The 26531-nt window shown below is 38.8% G+C and overlaps 1 protein-coding gene across 3 annotated transcripts in view; it reads left to right on the top strand.

The window, feature by feature from the left end:
* MED13L (mediator complex subunit 13L) overlaps positions 1–26531 on the top strand; it is a 319550-nt gene that overhangs the window by 289652 nt on the left and 3367 nt on the right. For all 3 annotated transcript variants that reach the window (XM_031016665.3, XM_031016664.3, XM_004053954.5), the window contains exons 18-30: positions 1341–1520; positions 2136–2359; positions 4254–4446; positions 5086–5509; positions 6020–6239; positions 7684–7872; positions 12902–13125; positions 13327–13469; positions 16409–16567; positions 17873–18049; positions 19420–19577; positions 22263–22424; positions 24993–25105. In XM_031016665.3, coding sequence (XP_030872525.1) covers positions 1341–1520; positions 2136–2359; positions 4254–4446; positions 5086–5509; positions 6020–6239; positions 7684–7872; positions 12902–13125; positions 13327–13469; positions 16409–16567; positions 17873–18049; positions 19420–19577; positions 22263–22424; positions 24993–25105 — 2566 coding nt within the window. The remainder of the gene's footprint in view (positions 1–1340; positions 1521–2135; positions 2360–4253; positions 4447–5085; positions 5510–6019; positions 6240–7683; positions 7873–12901; positions 13126–13326; positions 13470–16408; positions 16568–17872; positions 18050–19419; positions 19578–22262; positions 22425–24992; positions 25106–26531) is intronic.

Below are 26531 nucleotides of genomic sequence, written 5' to 3'. Positions count from 1 at the left end.
GGAATAGGGTTCATAAGAAACGTGCTTGCTTTTAGTTTCCTCAAATCTGTGGTTCTCTTGGTCTGTGATTTCCTGCTTTTGATAGAGCCATTAATACAAGAAGTATTCACTGTTGTTCTTTACTATATGTAAAAAGAAGCACTGGCTGAAGATAAAAGGCAATGAAAACTGCATCAGACTCAGGACAGACAGCAGGGAAGGGGCCATGAGGTGCCTGAAAGGGACAGCTGCTCCTCAGCTCCAGCAAGTGGTGGTTATGCAGGAATATGGGTCTCCCAGTTCAAGGGAAGCTGGCAATCTAGATTTGTGTGTGAAATTTCCTGGAGTGATTTGTTCCAAAGTTTAACAAAATATTCTATGGACCACCACTTTGCAACCTGTGTTTTACTGATTTAGGGACACATTTGAAAATGTCTTAAGAATCCTTAATCATCCTGTGTTTCAAATTTAGTTGGCAGATAAATCTTAGATTTCTTTCCATGCCCCTTCCCTAATCAGCTAGAAGGGTAAGAGGGAGGCAAAGTCTTCAGGAATCCAGCTGTGCAGATTCACACCACATCACCTCCAGCATAATTAGCTCTTTCTGCAGACCTTTTTAAGAATCTGATTTGCATGATGAACGCTCCATCCTGAGAAAAAAATACGTATGTCCAAGCGTGCTTGCACAGTTTTGCGTGGAGTTCAGACAACTTTCAAATTTTAGGTTAAAAATCCCTCCCCAGGGCGACTGCTGGGACTGAAGTCATCTGCATTTAGAAGGCAGTGAATCCCATCCGTGTCTGCAGCGGGCTTTGGTCCTTGAGGGCTTCAGCTGTGTTTCCCTTTGCCTCTGGCTGCACTGAAGATTGGCTTTCTCTTCATGCATTCTGTATTTTGTGAAAATATTTTTAAATTAGGAGCATTTAAAGAGTTTTTAAAAGCTTTTATTTAAGTTCCATTTTTTCCTACTCATCATATAAACAAAACATTGATATTTGCAAATAAAAGTAATAATTAAGAAACTTTTGCAGCTGTCTTATGAAAATCCTTGGAAACAGATTTCCATGGTTTTAAAAAGTCGCACCTATCCATTTTTCCACTTTTAAAAAATTCTTCCATTAAACTTTTTTATATAGAGTAATCCATTTCCCCTTTTATTATTGTTGATACTAAATTATCAATTATTTTCTCTAATTTAGTAGAAGAATATCTTTCCTCCTGACTCCTAAGTCAAATATTTTAGAATCTACTACAGCTAATAACGTCATTGTTCTGAATATAACTGAGGCTCGAGGTGATGGTGAGGAAGAGGAGGGTGCTAGCCCCCTTATCTTCTCTGTTTCTTCTCACTTCTCTTCCAGTGCTGGACATCAGCATGCTCTCCTCCCAGGATGTGGTTCGTATGCTGTTGTCCCTGCAGCCCTTTCTCCAAGATGCCATCCAAAAGAAGCGCACGGGCAGGACCTGGGAGAACATCCAGCATGTGCAGGGACCACTCACTTGGCAGCAGTTCCATAAAATGGCAGGACGGGGAACCTACGGTAGGGTCTTTGTCCTGTTTAAAATTCCTTCTGACTTCAGTGCTGTTCAGTGAAGAGCAGCGTTAGTTACTGTCAAGTCCTTGCATCACTAACAAAATAGGGGAGTCTTTTTCTTTGACCATTTAGTTTTATAATCTCTTTGTTTTCCTAAAGTTACTTTTGGAGTCAAGTTTCCTACCACCGTTGGCATAATCCAGGTCAATGAGGAAGCTAATCCCTAAAAAGTGCATTTCTTAGATTCTCCTCATCTTCCCAGTCCTCACTGCATTTTCATCTGGATGGACTTCTGGGCCAGTTCTGTCTACTTCATCATAGTCAGGATCATAATGCTTATCTTGAAGGAAATGATGTAGTGCTGCTTGGAAGGTTAATTTTAACTTGTTCTAGTCTGCCCTCTGATCTTACTGAACCTTTGTAAACAAATTCTGACTGAATTAAGAGTCCTCATCAGTGACCATTTAGTTAGATGATTTCAAAAATACTTTTAAGAATGTCTTGTGAACATGGAGTGACATTTCAGATGCCAGAATTAAGACCAGTGCACCAGGAATTTCAAAATTGTAAGGTTGTGGGAGAAACTCTCTAGCACCTTTCTACACTACAATGTCATTTTAGGTTCGGAAGAATCTCCTGAGCCGTTGCCCATCCCCACTCTGCTGGTAGGCTATGACAAGGATTTCCTCACCATCTCGCCATTCTCCTTGCCGTTTTGGGAGAGGCTCTTGTTGGACCCATATGGGGGCCACCGTGATGTTGCCTATATTGTGGTGTGTCCAGAAAATGAGGCCTTGCTCGAAGGAGCCAAAACTTTCTTCAGGGACTTGAGTGCTGTATACGAGGTGAGGAAGTTACTGTGAAAATTGCTTTTTATGACTTGGATCCTCTGATTGTTTATAGTGATGACTAAATTTCAAGACAAATGTCTTGAAAGTAAATCTCCAAGAAAATTTGCAAACAGGTGGATGAAGAAGAGAATTGAATTGGCCAATTTTTCTGGAAGCAAATTGCTTTCCCATCTTTGCTTTATATTTGTTAGATTTAGAAAACGTTCCCCTCCCATTCTTACCACACGTCTTAAAATCCCATCAGTTCTCTCTTCTCCATTTATGTGCTAAAAGTTGAAGAATATTGCTCACTAGGGGAAAGTGTGGCTATGTAGAAGATGAGCTTTACCAAAAGAGCACATCTACTCTTTGTATTTATTTATTGGATGGATTGAGGGATAGGGTGAGTAGGTGAGAGTTCCTGACAACAGTGTAAAAATGTTTCTTTTGAAAATTTCTGAATTGAAACATAAGTTTAATGAATCATGTCCCTGTTGTGTTTTAACATGACATCTTAATACTGAAACTTTGATACTGATTAAAAATATAATTCCTATAATAATGTAAAAACCAGGCAGATAATTTTACATCTTTAGTAAATGAATTCCTGTTGCTTTAAAATAAATAGAATCATGTCTGTCTTTGAAGAATAAGTGCCACATTTCTTATGCCAAAGTATATATGCACTAAGTTCGTTGTATCTGATACATCTAATGTCTTTGTATTCAGCAAAATGAAATTAATATCTGTAAAATATTTAGAACTATGATAGGCATGTAAACATTATGAAAGTGGTTTTTAAATAAGATTCCAAGCCGAATTGCAAAATATTCCAAAACAGGACATTCATGATCTGTAAGTGTATGAGTAGGCACGGAATAGTAAATTTACGTTGTTGCTACAAAGAAATGAGGAGATGCTAACATGATGTAATGACAGCAATTAAGTCACTGCCTTGGATACATTCATTTCTGAACAGTGTCTGGTCAGGGGATATATAATAGTATTAAATCATAATTAACAGAAAATTTGTGTAAGCAGTTTTAAAGCCCAGCCATTCCCTTGAATGGAAGCTTCAACATAAGTTACAAAATGTAAAAAGCACTGCCAGATCTTTTTAAGAGGGTACAGACAGACACTCTTGTAAATTTTTCTTAATGACTTCACTAGGGTTGCTTATTCGGCAGTAATTGATACCTCCTTAGGAAGAGTATACACTAGAGGATTTTGTCGGGGCTTAGTAAGCCTTCACTTCATCTACTCTAGTAAGGGATAATAATACGGGCTCTCCTGCTGGTGAACAGGTAGTTTACTTTTTGCAGGTTTATTATATTCCCTGCCATAAGCACCCATTTAGCGTCATGGAGATTAATAGCAGAATCTTCTTGTCCTGTTTACTTTAAAAAAAAAAAAAAAGGCGATCGGCATACTCACTGCTTCAGTGGCCCCTGCTATTGGTGATCTCCAAATGTCTGTAACAGAACAGATGGCCCATAAAATTTTAATGTTATCTTATGGGAAAACATTATGAGTAGGGATTACTTAGGAGATTTTAGTGGACATATGTCTCAGTTAGCCACAGTAGGCAGGAATCTGCTCATTCTTTGTCTGTTAGCAATCAGGTAGTGTTCAGCAGCCTCCTCTTGTACAGGAGGAATTGGCTTGAGTGAAGAAACATTTGTTTTTAGAGAGCCTAGTCCAAGTTTTAGAGAGACAGATAGCAATTTAAGGGTACATTACAATTACCTGAAAGGACCAACTTGTAATGTTGGTTTGATTGCATGTGATAACCCTAAAAGAAAAAGGAAAATGCTTCCATATGTATGTTAAAGAATCTCCCTTGCTAACCATTGGTACTGAATGAAGGAATGGCTCCTGTTATAACTAATGATCTTGTCTATGATATCAGATGTGTAGGCTTGGGCAGCACAAGCCCATCTGCAAAGTGCTACGTGACGGGATCATGCGCGTGGGAAAAACCGTGGCACAGAAGCTGACAGATGAGCTTGTGAGTGAGTGGTTTAACCAGCCTTGGAGCGGCGAGGAGAATGACAATCATTCCAGACTCAAACTTTATGCGCAAGTTTGCCGCCATCACCTAGGTAAATGGGAATTTATTTGGCAAAGTAGAATTGGAGAAGTAAAATAGCAAATCCGTCCCATCCCTTCTTTTATAGATGCAACATTATATTTCTTTTGTCTCAAGTAATGCTGTATTTGTTAAGGTCCAGTTTGGTGTTCTGGGCAGTTTAATGCTAATTTCTATATGGACATATATTTTTTAAAAACTATTCAAAGTTGCCTAATCATGTCTAATTACTCCACATTTTGAAAACCTAGCAGCATGACTTGGTATTAGCTGCTTAGTTTTAACCCATATTCTGAAGAGAATCTTAGAAGCTTGTAAACCTAGGAGCATAATGTCCCGTGATGACTGTGGAATATATAGCTTCTCATTTTTTAGGGCAGGCACATGGAATCAGTCTGAAAGGAGACTATCACAAGTGATTGATTTTCTCTTTTCAAAGAAGCCTCTACTGTAGAATTTATAAGTTGCTCCATGTGCATCTCCATGTTTGCAGAATACATAAGCATGACTGTGGAGATAGTATTTTGGGTATTGTAATCAGAGTATTGCAGCCTGAAAGCATAATGTTTTTACAAGTGACCGTTCTAGATTCTGGTTCAGTCCAACACTGCAGAATATCACTAAAGTCACCTCTTTGCACGTATTCTTTCAGCACCTTATTTAGCCACTCTGCAGCTTGATAGCAGCCTATTGATACCACCTAAATACCAGACCCCACCAGCAGCAGCACAGGGACAAGCTACGCCAGGGAATGCTGGGCCCTTAGCTCCAAATGGATCAGCAGCTCCCCCAGCTGGCAGTGCATTTAATCCCACCTCGAATAGTAGTTCTACAAATCCTGCAGCAAGTAGTTCTGCATCTGGTTCCTCTGTGCCACCGGTCTCATCGTCTGCCTCTGCTCCTGGTATTAGCCAGATAAGCACTACCTCTTCTTCAGGATTCAGTGGTAGTGTTGGAGGGCAGAACCCCAGCACTGGGGGCATTTCTGCGGATAGAACGCAAGGGAACATAGGCTGTGGCGGAGACACTGACCCTGGGCAGAGCTCTTCTCAGCCCTCACAGGATGGACAAGAGAGGTATGTTATTCACTAATTGAGATGAGTGGCTTCAGCTCAGACCCTTTCTCTCTTCTTCTTCTGCACCTTTTCTCCCTTGACCTCATGATTCTGTGAATCCTATGAAGTGCTCTATTTCTCTTCTCAAAAGAAAGGGGCAATGGTCGATCTAAAGCTGCAGTGTTAAAAATTTGAGACTTCTTATAAATTATTATGAATTATAAACTTTATTATTAAACTTACTATCAACTTAATTAGTAACAACTTTGTACAACATAACCACAGAAAAGAAAGGGGAGTTGAAAAAGGTATCTCCCATTTTAGAGGAGTACATTGCCATTTTCCATCTGCCCTCGATGCTCTCTGGCTTGGTTTGCCTGTATTTTGGTAAGGTGATAAATGTTACTCTTACATTTAATCTGTAAACATTCTTTAGGGAGCCTATGTGCTCTAGAATTGAGCCCTTTTTGTTTTTCATGTTCGTGTAATTTATATTTATTTTGTGCATCTCACAAGTGACTCTCTCTCCAGTGTTACAGAAAGGGAGAGAATAGGAATTCCCACGGAGCCTGACTCTGCAGACAGCCATGCCCACCCTCCAGCTGTTGTCATTTACATGGTGGACCCGTTCACGTATGCTGCAGAGGAGGACTCCACTTCTGGGAACTTTTGGCTGTTGAGCTTGATGCGCTGCTACACAGAAATGCTGGATAATTTACCTGAGCATATGAGAAATTCTTTCATTCTCCAGGTTACTGTTTGCAAGTTTATTATTTACTTTTGATGTTGTTATTTTTGTTGTTATGAAAATAAATACAGGCCTATGATTTTTCTTAAAAAATGGAAGTACAGGTTAATTATCCCCTAACCAAAATACTAGGAACCAGAGTGTTTTGGATTTCCGATTTTGGAATATTTGCATATATATAATGGGAGACCTTTGCAGTGGGCCCAAGTCTAAACATAAAATTTATGTTTCATATACACCTTACACACATAACCTGAAGGTAATTTTATACAATATCTTTAGTCATGTTGTGCTTTATACAAAGTTTTGATTAAATTTTGACTGCAATACATCACATGAGGTCTGATAATGGAATTTTCCACTTGTGCCGTTTTATTGGCATTCCAAAAGTTTTGGGTTTTGGCGCATTTTGGATTTCAGATTTTTTGATTAGGGATATTCAACCTGTACATGAAAGTATAAAAGAAAAATAGTCATAATTCCGTCTTTTACATTCAACCACCATTACCATTTTGGTGTATTTCTAGCTTGTTTCTCTATTTTTGTTTACACAGTTGAGCTCATACTTTTAATATAACTTATTTTCTACCTAATGTTATTCATTAACACATTTTCATATTATTTAAATTCTTACAAGCAACATTTTTAATGACTGCATATTTTCCATAGTCATTCCTATATCTCCACTTCTTTACTGTTATAAATAAAGCCATAGGACACGTTTATGTATAATCTTATTTTTCACATTTCAGGTCATTTTTAACATGGATTCTTAGATGCTGACAAATATTGCCAAATTCCATTCCAAAAGAGGTTACACTTATTTCCTTTCATCAGTGAATGAGTATGCTTATTTTCACTGCACCTTTGACAGCTTTATAGTGTAATGATTTTTTAAAAAATTCTATATAGATGAAAAACAATGCTTCGGATGTTTGGGTTTCGTTTTAATGTCACTTTAACTGAAGCTATCTTGTAAAATTAAAAGATTGAAATTAAAGTTATCAGAGTACATTGCTGATAGTTTTCCATTGTTTTGAAGTCTGTATCCTAAATGATTAGGTAATAATTCCAAAAAATGCCATACACACTGTGTAATTATAAAAAGGAGGAATATAATAAAATTTGGGGGCCATGGTAATACCTGTAATAAATTGAGATCTTACCTCTAAAATGGGAACATGGTAGTTTCTAAGTGACAGTATAACTTGACCAACATAATCGTACATCTTTCGAAATTGCTGGTGATAGAGAATTTTATGTCAGCGGAAGGAATTAGGATTTAATTATATTATGTGTGGCACAGATATATTTTAAGGCTGAGGTTACCTCTCCCCATTGTGTTAAGGAATTCATGCCGTTTCCTTTTTCAGCTTGCTTGTTAGTGTGTTAGATCTCAGTTTCTAGGTTTTTGGTTTTTGTTTTTTTTTTGTATTTGTGTCTTTAGATTGTGCCTTGCCAGTACATGCTGCAGACAATGAAGGATGAGCAAGTTTTCTACATTCAATACTTGAAGTCCATGGCATTTTCAGTGTACTGCCAGTGCAGGCGACCACTGCCTACACAGATCCACATTAAATCCCTCACAGGATTTGGGCCTGCAGCCAGCATTGAGATGACCCTCAAGAACCCTGAGGTAGGTATTGGCAGGACAGAAACTTAGAAAATTTATACTAAAATGCAAGCTAGAAGAGGTATTTTATCTAACCCAGAGATTATCTAACAGAGATTGGCTGGTTGCTTAGTTGGTCTTCTACGTTGATATAAGAGTTGCTAGGCTGCTTGTGTTGGCTCACACCTGTAGTCTTAGCACTTTCGGAGGCTGAGGTGGGAGGATTGCTTAAGCCTAGGAGTTTGAGACCACCCTGGGTAACATAGCAAGACCCCATCTCTACAAATTTTCTTTTAAAAATTATCCAGGTGTGATGTGTGCCGGTAGTCCTGGCTGTTTGGGAGGCTGAGGTGGAAGGATCACTTGAGCCCAGGAGTTTGAGATGGCAGTGAGCTGTGATCACATAACCACTTCCGCCTGGAGAGCAAGACCCTGTCTCGGGGGAATAAAAACGAGTTGGCAGGTTTCTTTAACTCTTAGGTTTAAATAGAGGAGATACTTCTCTGAACTTTAAAAAATTTTTGAGAAGAGAGGCAAGCAAATTCTTACTGTTTTTTTTGTGTAGGACTTTAGGCAATAATAAATGTATCCCTTTTAGTTTTTAATGTTTGAATTTCCTAAATTTATTTTCTTTATTTTTCTAAGCTAATCTGTGTCTTAGATCAGAAATCCTTTGCGTTTTCCAGCTCTGGTCTGTATCCTGGGACAACAGTTGTAGTTGTGTTTACTCTGCAGGGGTCCCTCGTTTTGTGATACACATACTTAGAGGAAGTTGATTTCTCCTTTCCTTGCCTCAGTGCTTCCGTATATAAATGAATGCATTTTCACTCCATCTTTTAAAACCTACTTCCTACAGATATGTGTGGATCTCAAAGGGAATTTTACAACACCAAAGCTAAACATGTTTTAAACAAAAGTTTTACACTTCCTTTGTTTTTCTAATCACCTTATCTTGAAGATAGGTATAAAAAGCAATCTTCAGAATTTTCAAAGCCTTCAAAAATCAGTTCCCACAATTTTATTGCATGAAAATTATCCCATTAGTAAAAGCCAGCAACCACCTCTTTACCATAAGAGAGCTCCTTAAAACACCAATTGCTATTTTTAGTGGTAATGTTGTTTTGAACAACTCTATGAAATGCTTGCACTTTTATAAGTAAAATGCTTGGGAGTGAAAAATGATGCAAGTAGTTAACACTGTGTGTGTTGTAACTTGGTGCAGGTCAGCTTAGTCCCAAGGGAGAAAAGCTGCTCAGCCAATGACCTACATTCACTCCAGTGTTATATAAAATTTCTATTTTAGGCAGTTTTAGTTTAGTTTATTCTTTGAGTTTGAATTTTTCACTTGTATGAGCAATTCATCTGTTTTCTCTGTTAAATTTTTCTAGAATTTCAAAAATAAATGTCTCTACTTGTTTTTTATTTTGTTTCCAGAAATTATGAATTATTGCCTTTCTAAAGGTTATTATGCTCAGGCAGAACACCATCAGGAGCTCATAAGATAAAGTGAGGTTTAGATTAAAATAAATGGCAAAAAGACTTCGAATAATATCCTTTTTCTCCATTTTGCTTGGAACAGGAAGAGAGAAGTAAATGATTTTACTTTATTAAAAACAAAAGAACCAAATGTTATAAATATTTGCTGAAGTTTATACATTTTAATCTGCATTAAGGTAATGGTTAGTTGGTCAGTGCTGCCTCTGCCTCAGTCTGCAGCGAGAACATTGTGTTTTCATTTGGTAAATACAGTTGAGCATCTACGGTGTGCCAGGTGCTGTATTAGGTGCTAAGGATGCAGGGGTGAACAAAACAGGCCCCTGCCTCCATGCAGTTCTCATTCTCTGGGTGGCACAGTTTTATGCAAGTTATCACATGTGAAAGAATTTATAGTTTTTATTATGCAAGTTTTCAAATAAATCCAATTGCTGTTATCTTTTGTTTTTCATGGAATATCTCGCATCTCAGAACACAGTTTGGGAATCTTATTTAGTGTTTTCAGATGCTATCTATTATAGCTAAGATATTTCACATTTAGCCTTTCGTTTTATAAAAAACTCCGGGCAAACTCAGCTGGACTTTTCTTTCTTTAATAACAGCTTTATTGAGATACAATTCACATATCACGAAATTATTTTTAAAAATTTTACAGTTCAGGCCGGGCGCGGTGGCTCATGCCTATAATCCCAACACTTTGGGAGGCCGAGGCGGGCGGGTCACCTGAGGTCAGGAGTTCGAGACCAGCTTGGCCAGCATGGCAAAATCCCGTCTCCACTAAAAATAAAAAAATTAGCCAGGCGTGGTGGCGGATGCCTATAATCCCAGCTACTTGGGAAGCTGGGGCGGGAGAATTGCTTGAATCCAGGAGGTGGAGGTTGCAGTGAGCCAAGATCACGCCACTGCACTCCAGTCTCGGCGACAGAGTGAGACACTGTCTCCAAAAAAAAAGAAAGAAAAAAAATTGTACAGTTCAGTGGTTTTTAGTATTTCCACAGAGTTGTACAGTCTTCACTACTATCTAATTTTAGAACATTTTCATCAACCCTCAAAGAAACACAGTATTCATTAGCACACACTACTCATTCCCCACTCCAGTCCTTGGCAACCACTGGTCTACTTGCTGTCTCTATGGAGCTGCCTGTTCTGGACATTTCTTATAGATGGAATCACACAATATATGATTTTTTTTTTTCTTTTTTAGACAGGGTCTAATTATATTGCTCACGCTGGTCTTGAACTCCTGGCCTCAAGCAGTCCTCCCCCCAAGCAGTCCTCCCCCAAATTTTTTTATTTTTATTTTTGAGGCAAGGTCTCGCTCTGTCACCCAGGGTGGTGTGCAGTGGTAAGATCACGGTTACTTGCAGCTTCGACCTCCCTGGGCTTAAGTGATCCTCCTGCCTGAGCCACTGGATTAGCTGGGACTACAGGCATGTGCCACCATGCCTCGCTAAATTTTTGTAATTTTTTGATAGGGGTTTTGCTGTGTTGCCCAGGCTGGTCTTGAGCTCCTTGGCTCAAGCATTCTGCCTGACTCAGCCTCCCAAAGTGCTGGGATTACAGGCGTGAACCACCTCGCCTGGCCATATGCGATCTTTTATGTCTGGCTTCTTCCAGTTAGCATAATGATTTTGAGGTTCATCCATGTCATAACATGTACCAGTACTTCATTTCTTTTCCTGGCTAAATAATACTTCATCGTATGGCTGTACCACATTTTGTTTATCCATTCATTAGTTGATGGACATTTGGGTTGTTTCCACTTTTTGGCACTTGTGAATAATGCTGCTGTGAATATGTACAAGGTTTTTGTGTGGACATAATATTTCTTTCTCTTGATAAATACCTAAGAGTGCAGTTTCTTGTCATGTGGAGAGTGAATCGATGAGTGTTAGATTAGCTTTGCAACTTTGAGCAAGTCATTGAATGTTTCTCAGCCTGAGTTTTGAATCCCTATGATGAATGAATGAGTTGGGTTATATTATTTTCAAAGTCTCTTTTAGCTTTAAAATTGTGTCATTCTGTTACTGCCATGCCTAATGCTGTGTAGTTCAGGGGTCAGCAACTATGGCTTTGGGCTGAATCTGGCCTGCAGCCTGTACTTGAATGACCAGCTAGGTAAGAATGATTATTACTTTTGTGTTTTTGAGACAGGGTCTTACTCTGTCGCCCAGGCTGAAGTGCAGTGGCATGAACCTGGGTCACTGCAGCCTCGACCTTCCAGGCTCAGGCAGTCAGCCTCCCAAGTAGCTGGGACTACAGGCATGCACCATCATGCCTGGCTAATTTTATTTTATTTTTTGTAGAGAGGGAGTCTCACTGTGTTGGCCAGGCTGGTCTTGAACTCCTGGGCTCCAGTGATCCTCCCACTTCAGCCTCCCAAAGTGTTGGGATTTCAGGCGTGAGCCAACACGCTTAGCCAGTGAGTACATTTTTACAAAAAGGAGAATGTGTGACAGCCATAAAAATCTAAACTTAATTCTCTGGTTTTCTTTTTTATAGAAGTTAGCTGACCCCTGTTGTAGTTTATTAAATAGTAAGATGTGTATTATGATAGCTGTAAAAAATATGACAATTAAAACATTTTCACAGTTAATCTAAAATATTTATATTTGGTAACAGCTGTTGATTTGATTTTTAAAATTATATACACAGACACATATATTAAACTATATATGTACTCAAAAGTACTCAATCATAAGTGTACTGCTTAATGAATTTTCAGTAATTAAAAAAATATCATTTAACAAGTGCAAGAAGCAAATACATAACCGGTATCCAGAGCCCCTCTTGTGGCCTTTCCAATCCCTTAAAGATAGTCACTATTCTGACTTCTGACAGTGTAGTTTTGCCTGTCTTTGACCTTGATATAAATTGAATCATCTACTTTGTATTCTTTCACATTCGGCTTCTTTTATTCATTGTTGAGATTCATCTGTTTTGTTGCTTATAGTTTTTTCATTCTCATTGCTGTTTAATATTCTGATTCTGTTAACTATATCACAATTTATTATCTCTTTCACTGTTGATGAGTATTTAGATAACTTTCTGTTTGGAGCTATTGTTATTAATACTATTGTGAATATTCTTATACGTGTTTTTTGGTAAACATATGTGCATTTTGTTGGTTCAAAGGGAGTATATGTTTGTTCAGCTTAAGCAGCAATGTATAAAAATTCTTGTTGCTCCATATTCTTACCAATATTTTCTCTTTTTTTATTTTTGACATTCTGGTGGTTGTGTAGCATTATCTCATTGTAGTTTCAATTTCCCACTTGCCTAACAACTAATGAAGTTGGGCCAATGCAGTTTCTAAAATAGTAATTTCTTTTAATAAGGAAATACTGGCTTGATTGAGTTTCCCAGCTTACATGATTTAAACAAACATTTTGTTATGTGTCCTCAGTACTATTTATGTGTCTCTAGTACTGGAGAGAGAGAGAGAGAAACGATTTATTACCATTACTCCCTGTGGGTCCCCTCAGTGTCGTTCTGGATTTTGTTGTAATCATTAAGTTGTATGGCTTTGTACTGATATTGATTTTGGTTTTGATTTCAGCGGCCCAGCCCAATCCAGCTTTATTCCCCTCCCTTTATATTGGCCCCAATCAAAGACAAGCAGACAGAGCTGGGAGAGACGTTTGGTGAGGCGAGCCAGAAATACAATGTGCTCTTCGTGGGCTATTGTCTGTCTCACGACCAGCGCTGGCTTTTGGCTTCCTGCACTGACCTCCATGGGGAATTATTAGAGACCTGCGTTGTAAATATTGCTTTACCAAACAGGTGAGAAGACTTGATGTTTATGGTGCATGTAAATTAATGCTGTACCGTTCCTCAAATATGAATATTTCCAGTTTTCTATGTAAATGAAGTGGGTACAGCATGGATAGGTTCTTTGGAATTTCTAGTGTTTGTCTTATAAGTGATAAATAACTCTGATTTATCTAGAGACCCCTTCCCCTTCCCCATTTCTTTATTTGTTAGGTCACGGAGGAGTAAAGTATCTGCACGTAAAATTGGACTACAGAAGTTATGGGAGTGGTGCATAGGGATTGTCCAAATGACATCTCTACCCTGGAGAGTTGTAATCGGGCGACTTGGGCGTCTTGGCCATGGGGAGCTTAAAGGTGAGAAATTTTTGAAGAAGTATTTGCAGAAAACAGGAAAAGGGCTCAGCTGATGTCATTAACTGAGCTAAGGGAGAAAATGTTTAAATTTGTAAGAATTAAACAGATTCTATTTTATGATTCTTTTATATGTACAGGATAAACCAGTTTTAAACTCTTCTTTGGCAACAAAATGAATATCCAAATAAAATCTTAAATTTTGAGCCCCAATATATAAAACAAAAAGAGGGTTTTATTAATATAAAAATGATAATAAATTCACATTTTGAACATTTATTTATATATTGAATCAGGGAGAAGAACTAGTCAGTTTTAAGACAAAAATTTTATATCAGTGATTATAGGTGACAGTTGAAGTCATATAAAAACAGCCTTCAATTTGTTTGGTGGTTGATGATGAGTTTTGTGTTTCTTTAGTTTTTTTGGTGGCACAACAGCAAAGAAATCCTGTTTCATGAGGACAAGTAGTTGCCAGTAGAAGCAGTCTTTATTCACATTGCCACTGTCTGATGTTCTTCAGCCTGGAAGCTTACAAGAGCAGATTTTTGAAGTTCAGTCCCCAACTACCACTGCTTATATTCTTTGTCATAAATTTAACAGTCAGTTAGGAAGCACTTTAACTGTAACACAACACAACTGACCACCAGCAGCTGCCTTGCCTGGTGCTGAGCCCAGCTCATTTACTATCCCAGTGTAGCTACTTGTACAGTTGTATGTGAGTAGTATGAATTAGCCTAGATTATTTTTAAAGCCTTATTAAGTAATGACACATTTGTAAGAAGTTCAATATATGCATTCAGATGGGAGAAGTTTTTTCCCTAAGATCTGCACAAAAGAAAGACTTAATGTCACAAATTAGCTTGGTGGCTTCCTGGGTGCAAATACATTAGAGCAGAGTCAGCAAAGTTTCTTTGTAAATGGCCAGATAGTAAATATTTTCAGCTTTGCAGGCCAGATGGTTGCTGTTGTGACTATTCAGTTCTGCCGTTGTAACGTCAAAGCGGCTCTAGACAAGTGTGGATGGCTGTGTTTTAATAAAACTTTATTTACAAAAACAAATGGGAGGCAGGATTTGGCCTGTGGATCATAGTTTGTTGGTCCCTGCATTAGACCGTGTACTTTTTTTTTTTTAATAGGAAATTCATGTCAGGTGTTTGTAGAATCCCTAAACAAAAATCACTGGTACAGATATAACTTGCACTGTAGGAATGCCTAAGTATACCTCGCTTCCTACAATGCAGGTTAAATCTGGTATCAAATTTTCAGGGTTTAACAGCAGTTTATATAAATATTACATCATATGTATTAAGTAAATGTTTTCTTTGGCATTTACAAATTTTTTTAAGTAATAAGTTGTACTGTAGACTAATAGACCCTTTTCATTTTTTAAAGGAATATCATAATGAATCTTGTATCAAGAGCCTGGAGGTCTAATACATTAGGGGATTCATCATTTTATTTCTGTCAGAATTTTCTGTCTTCCTCCCCAGTCTGCTTTTTTAGTCAATCTTATTTCTTAAAGGCTTTGAGCTATTCTTAACCCTTGGGGAAAGTTAGACTATAATAGGAAAGAAGAGGGAGGATAAAAATATAGAGTAATAGTCTAGTCACTTGGTATTTTGGAAGATTATTAAGGCCATCTCCTTCCTTTGTATGATTTTTGTAAGGGCACATTCTTCTTCCTTATCTCTTAGTGGAGAGGAATGTGTGACTGGAGGAGCCCATCAAAAGACTGAAAGAAAATGTATGTTCAGGAATAAAAACATGGGAAGAACCTAGTGTACAGGAAATCTGTTTACTAATCTACAGCTCCTTCCTTTGGGGAGCCAAGATCTGTGCCACATTGCATCTCCATGGGACAGTGTGGGACAGGAGCCTTAGGTTTCAGAGTCAGCTTTGTGAATTTCTGTTTCTTATCTCCAGAGTCTTTATGATGAAATACACACTGCCTTTTCTTTCATACTTGGTTTGAAATATGAAGCTCACATCTGTGATTTCCCATAGTTTTAAAACAAACATTCTTCATGTTCCTGGCCACTTTTATTTCAGCCACTTCAGTTTGGGGTTCATTGGGAATATGGAAACAGTTTTCCATTCACTTGCTCTTTAAGGGGAGAAATGGCAGCTTATTTGGGGGAAAAAAAGTGTGGAGGTAGAGCAGCCTGCATTGGTGTGGCATATTATGAGCAAGATGGGATCCGAAAGCAGGGGTGACGCATAGGAATGGCACATACTTCGTGTGTGTAAGGGAGGTCAGAAGAGGGGACCAAGTGCTTTCCACTTCTCAGAGTAACATAATCCTCCACAGTGCTCCAGTTAGGTGTAATGCTTTTGTTTGGAGGCAATAAACATTAGAAAGGAAATTGATGCCAACTTTTCAATCTCCACTATTAGTATGGCATCATTTGGAGCACTTCACTCACACTCGTTTTGAGCTCTTTTGGGTGTTCTAAGAACTATTTCTCTTCATTTCTGCTGCTGTTTGACTTTCATGGAAATAACTAACCTACAACAATAAACAAAACTCAGGTTTACCTCCACCTGCCAGTGCTCTCCTCCAGAGCAGAGTACTGAAAGAATCAGACCTTGAGAAGGAGGAGAAAGGATAGGGCAGCTAACACTGCTGTCATCATGGAAAAGCACTCTAAGTGCCTAAATCTGGTCTAGGTAGATTAGACTGGATTAGTGCTGGACTCTCAAAGGTCATTTCAGACATGACTTCAGCCGCAGAATAGTAGGCCTTTGTTCCTTTGTTAATGAAGTGTAATAGAAGTCGAGTAACATTCTCTATAGCAAGGAGGGGAACATATGTAAAGCCATAATTCCCTTTAGGGCCCAACCTTGGAAATTCAATTACCGGGCAGAACTGCTAAAAAGCTCAAATCTCCCATCAATATGAATTTCTAAAGACTGTGTATGACTGCGATATTTGATTTCAGATTGGAGTATCCTCCTTGGAGAATGTTCACTACAGACAATCAGCAAAAAGCTCAAGGATGTGTGCCGGATGTGTGGAATCTCTGCCGCAGACTCTCCTTCTATCCTTAGTGCCTGCCTGGTTGCCATGGAGCCCCAGGGGTCCTTTGTAGTGATGCCAGGTAAATTTCTTCTTGTCATTGTCATTAATTACATATCACATCAATTCAGTCCACTCAAACTTAAGTCCGCAGACAAGTGTAGAATTGTCTTCATTATATTTCTATAAGGGAAGATTGTATTTGGGGCTTAAAGATGGAAAACATTCGATCCCTTCCATGCGGAGTGGTTTGTGATTTTATCATGTTTGTTGACCATAGCTCGGGGGAGAGACTAAGTTCTGAATATCATTGAGATCTCATAGAGTCATGGCTAATGACTGTTACCTGACCCCAGTTTGTTGTTAGTATATGAAGATCACCCTCCAAAGAACTACTAAAGTAGACACCAGAATGATGCATATTTGAATATCCTTTTGAAGACATGCATTTGGCAGAATCAGCAGCCTCGAAGGGATATTTCTGTAGTCTCTCTGATACGGTTGAAGATGAATGGGAAGGCAAACAAGGATAAAGCATTTAGCACAGTACCTGGTACACAGTAAGCTCTCAATAGATGTAGGTGTCATTTGTGGATGGCCAAAACATGTGGCCACAGAATTTCTTAAGAATCTGGCTGGTTTTTGAAAACCAGCAACTAAGCGATTTTATACTTTTATAACCTATCTTTACCATCCAGATATTTCTTGAATCAAATGGGGGACCTTCCCCACTTATTCCTTATAAAAGTCAACAGTATTGTGGTGTGAGAATGGGGTTACTTGTCATCAATCCAGTGAGAGACAGATGTCCTTATTAGACTATAGGTTACCTCTGTTGCCGCTACCACTTGGGCAGTTATGTAACTTCTTTGTGCTTTTGTCCTCACCTATAAATGGGGATCATAGTTCCTACCTTCAGATGCTGTGATGATCAAATGCGATGACTTGAATGAAGAGTTTAGCACAAATGCTGGCATGTAGTAAGCATTCATTAAGTGTTATAACATGTATTGATTTTATGGTACTATCTCTATAGGATTGTTAACCGTTTAGAACAGTACTTTATAAATTGTGAACAAGCAGAGGAGGAAAGAAAGTAGGGTGTTTATTTTTAGAAATACTTCTTACGTAAGTAATTAAAACATTTAGCGGACTTGGTCCAATTTTATCTTAACCTTTTCAGTATGAAATGAAACTTGGGTTATTATAGACAGCTATGTGCTCTGAGTCAGTTTCTTTGAAGATATTTAAACAATTGGACTCAATTTTGAATGTGTATTTATCATGGCATTTTCATCAGACTCATACCACTCCAGATCAGGCCCTCTGAAAACCTCATTGCTGGGGTTGTTCCTTGATTGATATGATTCTGTTTTTTTCTTTAAAGATGCTGTCACAATGGGCTCTGTTTTTGGCCGAAGTACTGCACTGAACATGCAGTCATCTCAGCTCAACACCCCTCAAGATGCTTCTTGTACACACATCTTGGTGTTCCCAACATCATCAACCATCCAGGTGGCTCCAGCCAACTACCCCAATGAAGATGGGTTTAGCCCCAACAATGGTGAGTAGAAGACCTGTATGGATAGTGCTCACCTTCATGCAGAGCAGAGCCGGAGTATGGAATCATTGGGCTGCCACATGGCTTTTCTGTGTTGTAATAAACAATCCAGGAACTATAAAGAGGGGATAGAAGGTTTGAGAATCTTTTTGGTCTTAAAGCTTTGATTTATCTGCACAATTAACAAGACCAAATAAATATTTTCCTTGTTTGGGCAATTAACTTTCTTCCATTTTTCATTAAAGGCAAAAAATAATACCTGCGTGGCACTGTTCTGTACTTAGGTGCCACTCTTTCAATAAATATTTGCTGATGTGATTTGAAATTTATGAAGTACTAAGCAATATGAAGAGAGCACCTTCCTTTAGCTAGTCTATGGCAATCTAATTTGCTATAGAGAAACCCTTATTTGATTATTCTTAATGGAAATTTTTGAATATCTGTTAAGGTATTTGTTTAAAAAAATGATTATTTATAAACTATAAAACACTCAACACAGCATCCATTTGCATTGTTTTTGAAGAAATTATAACACCTACCAGTGTTTATTTATGGTAAATGGGATGAGGAAAAGGATACCAAATTTTATATCTGGTATGATTACAATAGAATAATATAATTAAGAGGATTTCTTAATGAAAATGCTGGGCCAGGCACGGTGGCTTATGCCTGTAATCCTACCACTTTGGGAGGCCGAGGCAGGCGGATCACTTGAGGTCAGGAATTTGAGACTAGCCTGGCCAACATGGTGAAACCCCATCTCTATGAAAAATACAAAAATTAGCCAGAAATCACTTGAACCCAGGAGGCAGAGGTTGCAGTGAGCCGAGATCGTGCCACCGCACTCCAGCCTGGGCAACAGAGGGAGACTCCATCTCAAAAAAAAAAAAAGAGAGAAAACATTGTGCTTTGATTTGCTTTTGGAATAGGTCTCCATTTTCAGGGCAAGTTCACACTCATTAACATGCATTCATTCAGCCTCTGGTGTTTTAGATGCTAAGTGGATACATAGATGGAGTCTACTGTGTTTTTGAATGGTGTCAATTTTAATGATTAAATTGTTGCTTTAGCTCTTTTACCATACTTCTGTGTGTCTTTGGAGGCTATGCAGAGTGTAGGTTTTTATGTTATATTCTTTATTGCATTCTGTTAATACTGTACATAAGGAGATGATTGGAGAGAGTACAAAATGAAAGAATAATTTGTAATAGCTTGCACTCAGTAGGTCCTAACTGAATCTAAGTTATTAACAGTGTGTGTCCATAATAGCCATATACCAACAAAACATGACATAGGTTAAGTTGGATTATTATGATATTGATATATGGACTATCTTTTTAATTTTTGTGCTTTTTTTCCCCCCTTCCCTCTAGATGATATGTTTGTTGACCTTCCATTCCCAGATGATATGGACAATGATATTGGCATATTAATGACTGGGAACCTCCATTCCTCTCCCAACTCTTCCCCAGTACCCTCCCCAGGCTCTCCTTCTGGAATTGGTGTGGGCTCTCACTTCCAGCATAGTCGGGTAAGGATGATTTGGAGTACGTTGTTTAAGACAACCATAGCCTTCAGGAAGAGAATCCACTGGACATCTGATCATCTTGTTCCTACTTGCACAGTTCTTGATGGTCTGGGTCCTTGGTACAAGAGAAATAAGTGTGGGAAACTGACTATGGTTCCATTTTGAGTAGAAGGCAGGAATTTGAAATAAATGTGTTATTATTTCTGATGAAAAAGTTTATCAGAAGAATAGTCCTATTACAGATGCAAGGGTTTTTATGCATTGTTTTCTTAGCAAAAATTAGTTCTAGTTGCTTGCTGCTTCCCAGTTTTTTAATGGTTTTATTTTTTGCCAAAATAGTGGCTTTTAAGAGATTAGTACAACAACCGTACTTACTCAACATGCAGAGTAATTGTGCTGATTGAAGAACACGTTGGTGATGGCTTGTTCTGAAAGGAGCCTGCCGTGCTCTTTGCGTGTCCTGGCTTAGTCATTTTGCAGCCTTCTCCTTTCTAGCCGACCTGCAGGAATGTCAAGAGCCGCCAGGAGATTGATTTTACAGATGTGTCCAGGTTAACGCCAGAGTATTAAGGAAAAAACCAGAGCTTTCAACTGGTTTCATCTTTAAATATCTCAGGGATATTGGAGGTGGATGAACAACAGAAGATTTAAGAGTTAGAGGGTTCTGCCACAGCTTGTGGTAACTTTGCTTCAGTTAGATGATTCCTGCTGCATCACTGTATTGTACTGTTTATTTAAAATGTTATGAGACTGGGGAGTTAAGACTTTGAAAAATAGCTATGTCTGGTATCTTAGACTGAACAAGCATAAGCAGCCTGCTCACACTCATTTGTTTAGACACAAAGATGGACATAAAGGACTTCAGTTTTCATTGGGGGGGGGGGGGGGACTTTTATTCCCAGCACTGAATTTATTAGACGATGGAGAGAAAAAAGGTTTATAGCTTAGATTAGTCACAGAGCAGGTAAGACCAGAGGAGGGCATCTCAGACTGTTCCCATGTTATACCTGCCCCTATTACCCTCTTCTGGAAGGAAGGGGTTTTAAGGGTCTTTGTTTCCTTTGCAGTACTTACCAGTTAATGATAATTTGTTCATGGGAAATGGTTGTGATAGGAACGAAAAACACAAATGTTACATTGTCTATTTTTTAAAAGTTGGGTTTAATTTGAATTCTGGAGGCAAGTAGCATAGCAGCTAAGAATGCACGCCCCACAGTCTGTTAAAGACAACTCTGAATTGCAGCTCTGGGCCTACGGGCTTTGTGACCTTGGACAAGCTAACTTCACCTCTCTTAGCCTGAGTTACCTTATCTGTGAAATGGAATAATAGCAACTACCTCCCAGTACCTGTTTTTGTAATTCAGTTTATGCATTAACAAAGAATTGGTTATTGAAGTATAATGTTAGTTGTGTAAGAAACAGAGGTATGCTGTATTTCTCCCTTTTTTGGAGCCTTAAGCACTAAAGTCTTTAATTCAGTGCCGTGATTTAGACAGTGCTGTTCTGAAGCTAACCAGGTGGCCTTTTTCAATCCTGAGCACCTGCAGCCAGGTGACCTCCAAGAGGCTTTCAGCATTTCCTTTTTCTGAACCATTAAACATTCTTTGATATCCAGTTAAGACATTACAGCAGGGAAAAGAATGCGTTCAAAGTGGCAGTAAATTTTTTATTTTTTAACCAACTCAGAATTGATACAGTTTGATGTAGTAGCTGCAGATTATTTTTTCCTTCCAAACAGAAGGCTTTTTTTTTTTTTTTTTTTGAGACGGAGTCTCACTCTGTTGCTCAAGCTAGAGTGCAGTGGCATGATCTTGGCTCACTGCAACCTTTGCCTCCTGGGTTCAAGGGATTCTCCTGCCTCAGCCTCCTGAGTAGCTGGGATTACAGGCGTGCACTACTGTGCCTGGCTAATTTTTGTATTTTTAGTAGAGTGGGGTTTCACCATGTTCGCCAGGCAGGTCTCGAAATTCTGACCTCAAGTGATCTGTCCGCCTCAGCCTCACAAAGTGCTGGGATTACAGGTGTGAGCCACCGCACCCAGCATAAACAGAGACTTTAAAAAACAAATGCATTACTTATTGCTTGCATGAAAGGTACATTTTCAGTTGTTGAAGCTAGCTAAAAGAATTAAAGATAAGAAAAGTGTCAGTTGCAGCAAAACATAGCCTCTTCCAGGAGTCTCTTATTAAGGGGAATGCTGCAAATGAAAACATGGCTTCTCTGTGAGCAGATCTTGCACTACTGGCAGCTCAGGAACTTTTGTGCTGTGCACATACTGGCGTCACATTGTCCTGGTCAGGCTGGTGCGCTTGTGTGTCTTTGGCTGGTTGCTGGTGAAAGAGCACCTGCGTGTGGTAGAGCCTTCTGCTGTCAGAGATTGTAATCTTTCCATTTTAGTTTGTTACATCATAATGCCATGAAATAGATCTTACATCCCATAGAAAAGAAACCGAAGCAAATAAATCTGTACTTACTTGACTGAGGCTGTCAGTTTTGCTGGTATCCTCTCTATGTGTGCAGCAAAGACGATGACGGCCCTGCTTACCTTTCTCAATCACCTGTTGTTTTCTGTGAGATGCTGCCACAAAGGGGATCACTTACTGCAGTGTGCAGAGTGAACTGACGAAAGTTCATTTTTCAAGCTTTAAGATAAATGCTGATCATGTTTTTGGGATTTTTGTTTTTCAGAGCCAGGGTGAGCGTCTTCTTTCTAGAGAAGCACCAGAGGAGCTAAAGCAGCAGCCCCTGGCCCTTGGGTATTTTGTATCAACTGCCAAAGCTGAGAATCTTCCCCAGTGGTTTTGGTCATCGTGTCCCCAGGCTCAAAACCAGTGCCCTCTCTTCTTAAAGGTTGGTTTGGTGTCATATTAGAAGTTTGCAAGGAATGAGTGATTTATGCTTAAATTTAATTTTGGTTAGAAATTTCAGTTTTAGTCGCCATAATCTTATTCTGTTCCTTTTTTCTCTTGTATCTACTTACACTCTGAGGAAATTTTAATTACAGTTGTAGGTGGAGAGTAGAATTTAGGAGGACCCAAAACCATGTCACAAAGAAATGAATCACTGTAGCCCGAGGAGGAAACAGTGGGGCCCAGAGGGTAAATCTAGGATGGATGCATGGGGTTCACTGTGATGGTCTTTCTCCAAGTCTATATTGCATCACTATCAGTAAAGTTAAGCCTGTGTCGAAGGTATAATAACCAGCCATCCTCTTCCTCCCCTGCCAGGGACTCTTCGCATTCTTCATTAGAGAAGAGTAAGAGTCAGCTAAAAACATCGCACATTTACACTTGCTCCTTCCTTTATATTTCTTGGAACCTTTTAATCCCAATTTTAAGGGTTCAAAACAAAAGATCCCCTACTTGCAGTTTATGTTAAAAACAGCAATACCTAGAATGAAATCCATCTCTTGCCCACAGATTGGCAAAAATACAAAGATTTGGCAACATACTGTATTGGCCAGATGTGGGGAGCAGGCCCTGGTGTTGGTGGGATTGCTGAATGATATAGCCCTACATACTTCCCTTTCAGGGCAGCAATCCCACCTCTAAGGAATAGCCCAAAGGTTCTTTGCCAAAACAGAAAATGACATATGTCCAAGACTAGAAAGAACCTAAGCATCATCAGTGAGGGACTGATTGAATCAACTGTGGTGCATCCAGACGGTGAAATATTAATCAACTACAACAAAATGGAGACTATTTCTATGTAATCATTCTGTGGAGTAGAGATTACCATGGAGTAATCTATAAGATATGCATATTCATACACATATACACATACACACATAGCTGCATATATTTTCAGAAAGAAATGATGGAAATTAAACCAAAAACTTATTAGACAGTGAAGCAATGTTCTTTTCCTAATGACTTTAACATACTATTATAAAATCAAAGAAGGTTTATAAAAATGCATGTGTTCTTTATTTTGAATTAGAATTATCAATATGAGCATAGATTTATTTTTCCTCTCTAAAAAAGTATACACATTTTTTTAGCTCTGTCTGCTGAAAAAGCTTAGCAGCAATAAACACCTCTGTTGCCACGAATGTGGTTCCTGCACACCGTTGTCACTTAAAGGAACTGTGGTTCTTTGAAGAGATGACTGATTCCAGATATGAAGCAGGAAATATTCACAATGAACCTGAGGCATCTTGTCACACCTAAAAGGAAGAAAGTTACCAAAGATTATTATGGTCCAGCAGGGCCTCAGGAGCCATCCTAGGGGGCAGCTCTGTTTTCCAGGGATAGGATGGGACAGTGTGATCATTAAAAAAAATGATGACAGTGATAGAATGTAACAAATCCTTGGTTCATAATTGTGTTGGAAAACAAACAAAAAATCAGTCATCATTTATTGCTAGAGCATCAACTCAGTCTGAAAAATACAAAAATAAAGAGAAAGAAGCATTTATATATTGCCTCTCCTTTACATGTAAAGTAATACCAAAACCATTAGGTGAAAAGTTGATCAGGAACTTTATGATGGATGTAGTGTGCTGGTATCACCTGAACCCAGTGATGAATCATGTGACTTCAAGTGGGACAGTAGACATTTCGTGCCTTTAATCATTTGTCATGTACAGATCATGTTGGCTCATGATTTTAGTAAACCAAATATAAAAAGACATTTTTGAGATAATGGAGCATTATCTTCCTCATTATCCTACAGATGGGGTGATAATATTAAGGAATCATTGTTAATTTTTCTGTGATAATTACTGTTATGTTTAAAGGTCCTTATGTGAGATATCTACTGACTTTTTACAAGCAAAATAATACAATATTTGTTTTTTTGTGGGGAGGGTTTTTTGGGGGTTGGTTGGTTTGTTTCTTTTTTTTGGAGGCAGAGTCTTGCTCTGTTGCCCAGGCTGGAGCACAGTGGTGCGATCACAGCTCACTGCATCCTCATCCTCCCAGGCTCAAGCAATCTTCCAGCTTCAGCCTTCTGAGTAGCTGGGACTACAGGCACACACCACCATGCCCAGCTATTTTTTTTTTAATGTTTTATAGAGATGGTAATATTTGTGTTTAATTCAGAAAAAGAAAATGAAAACAGAAAAGTGGTGAATATTGATAATTGTTGCATCTTGGCGATATCAATTCACGGGACCTTATTATATATTATAGTATTTTTGTGTGTGCTAGACTATTTCCATTGAAGAAACAAAATGTAGTAGACAAAAAAAAAAAAGCCCAAAAAGTTTGCTTTTTTTGTTTTTTTTTTCAACTCTAGGATAAGAAGTTATTTGGGATTACCTTGGGGGTTACTGAGCAGGTTAAAATTTATAGACTCATAGAAACCCTGACTTCTACGGACTTTTGGGAGCATCTGCTTCTGGCAGACATGGCCTCCCTCACTTCTGCACTGTGATTGTCTAGACCAGAGAGGTAACTCTCTTTGTTTTTTCACCAGGCTTCGCTGCATCACCACATTTCAGTAGCACAGACAGACGAACTTCTGCCTGCCAGGAATTCTCAGCGGGTTCCACATCCTCTTGACTCCAAAACCACGTCTGATGTTTTAAGGTAGATACCAACCTAGGCATCATAGCAGTGCAATTTGAAACAGTATTCCTTTACTGTTGTCTTTCCAAGGTGTTTTAATCTAAGTGTGGTATTCATAGAAAAGAAGCTGCCGATTGTGCAGTGATAACAGTATCTGATGAGTCAGTGAGAGCTGCAGTCCCTCATAGCTGCATGGGACAGGCGGTGTAATACATTGGATTCAGTTAGGCAGTGATAGGCATTTATAGTTGCCTTTGCTTCCTGTTCAGAGCAGGCACTTCATGGTGATGAAGAGAGGTCAGATCTCGGGGGTGGATAGTTAGAAGACAGTGTCTGGAACTTCTAAAGCACCTCACATTAAAAACACTTTTTATGCTTCCTGAGATAGATTATGTATTTTTGTTTGTTTATTCGAGATGGAGTCTCGCTCTGTCACCCAGGCTGGAGTGCAGAGGCGTGATCTCAGCTCACTGCAAACTCCGCCTCCCGGGTTCATGCCATTCTCCTGCCTCAGCCTCCCAAGTAGCTGGGACTACAGGCACCCGCCAGAATGCCCGGCTAATTTTTTGTATTTTTAGTAGAGACGGGATTTCACCGTGTTAGCCAGGATGATCTCGATCTGACCTCATGATCTGCCTGCCTCAGCCTCCCAAAGTGCTGGGATTACAGGCATGAGCCACCGATTATGTGTTTTTTTAAAAATGGACTAGAACGTAAATGACATAGTTGAGAAATGCATTCCAGAAGTGTGTATTAATCAAGCCACAGGCATTCTTCATCTACCTTGAGAAAATATACAGGCCTTTTCTAATGTTTTCTAACTCTTAAATGGTTAGGAAATGATAGGAAACTATACATTATAGATTAATGTATAATTATAGTTATGGATAAAAATAAAGAACCTGATCAACATAAATTTGGCTTCCAGGCCCCACAGCATGCGGTAAGTAGCAGGCGAGCGAGCATTACAGCCTGTGCTCCGCCTCCTGTCAGGCAACGACATTTGATTCTCATAGGGGCACAAACCCTATTGTGAACCGCACATGCAAGGGATCTAGGTTGTGTACTCTTTATGTGTACTCCTAATGATTTAAGGTGGAACGGTTTCATCCTGAAACCATCCCCCACCACGTGGAAAAATTGTCTTTCACGAAACTGGTCCCTGGTGCCAAAAAAGGTTGGAGACTGCTGCCCTAGAGGAACACTGTCCAATAGAAATATAATGTGAACCTCAAATCTAATTAAAATTTTTCTGTTAGCAACATTAAAATAGTAAAAAGAAACTGGTTAATTTTAGTAATATATTTTATTTAACTCAATATATTCAAAATGTTATTTCAACATGTCACAATATAAAAATATTCATGAAATATTTTACATACTTTTCTTTTTCTCTTTTCCTTTTTTTTTTCTTTTTTTTTTTGGAGACGGAGTCCTGCTCTGTCAC

This window comes from Gorilla gorilla, chromosome 10 (assembly GCF_029281585.2).
Source record: "Gorilla gorilla gorilla isolate KB3781 chromosome 10, NHGRI_mGorGor1-v2.1_pri, whole genome shotgun sequence".
Lineage (NCBI taxonomy): Eukaryota > Metazoa > Chordata > Mammalia > Primates > Hominidae > Gorilla > Gorilla gorilla.
The sequence above is the reverse complement of the archived record's forward strand: the minus strand, read 5'-3'. Positions and strand labels throughout refer to the sequence as shown.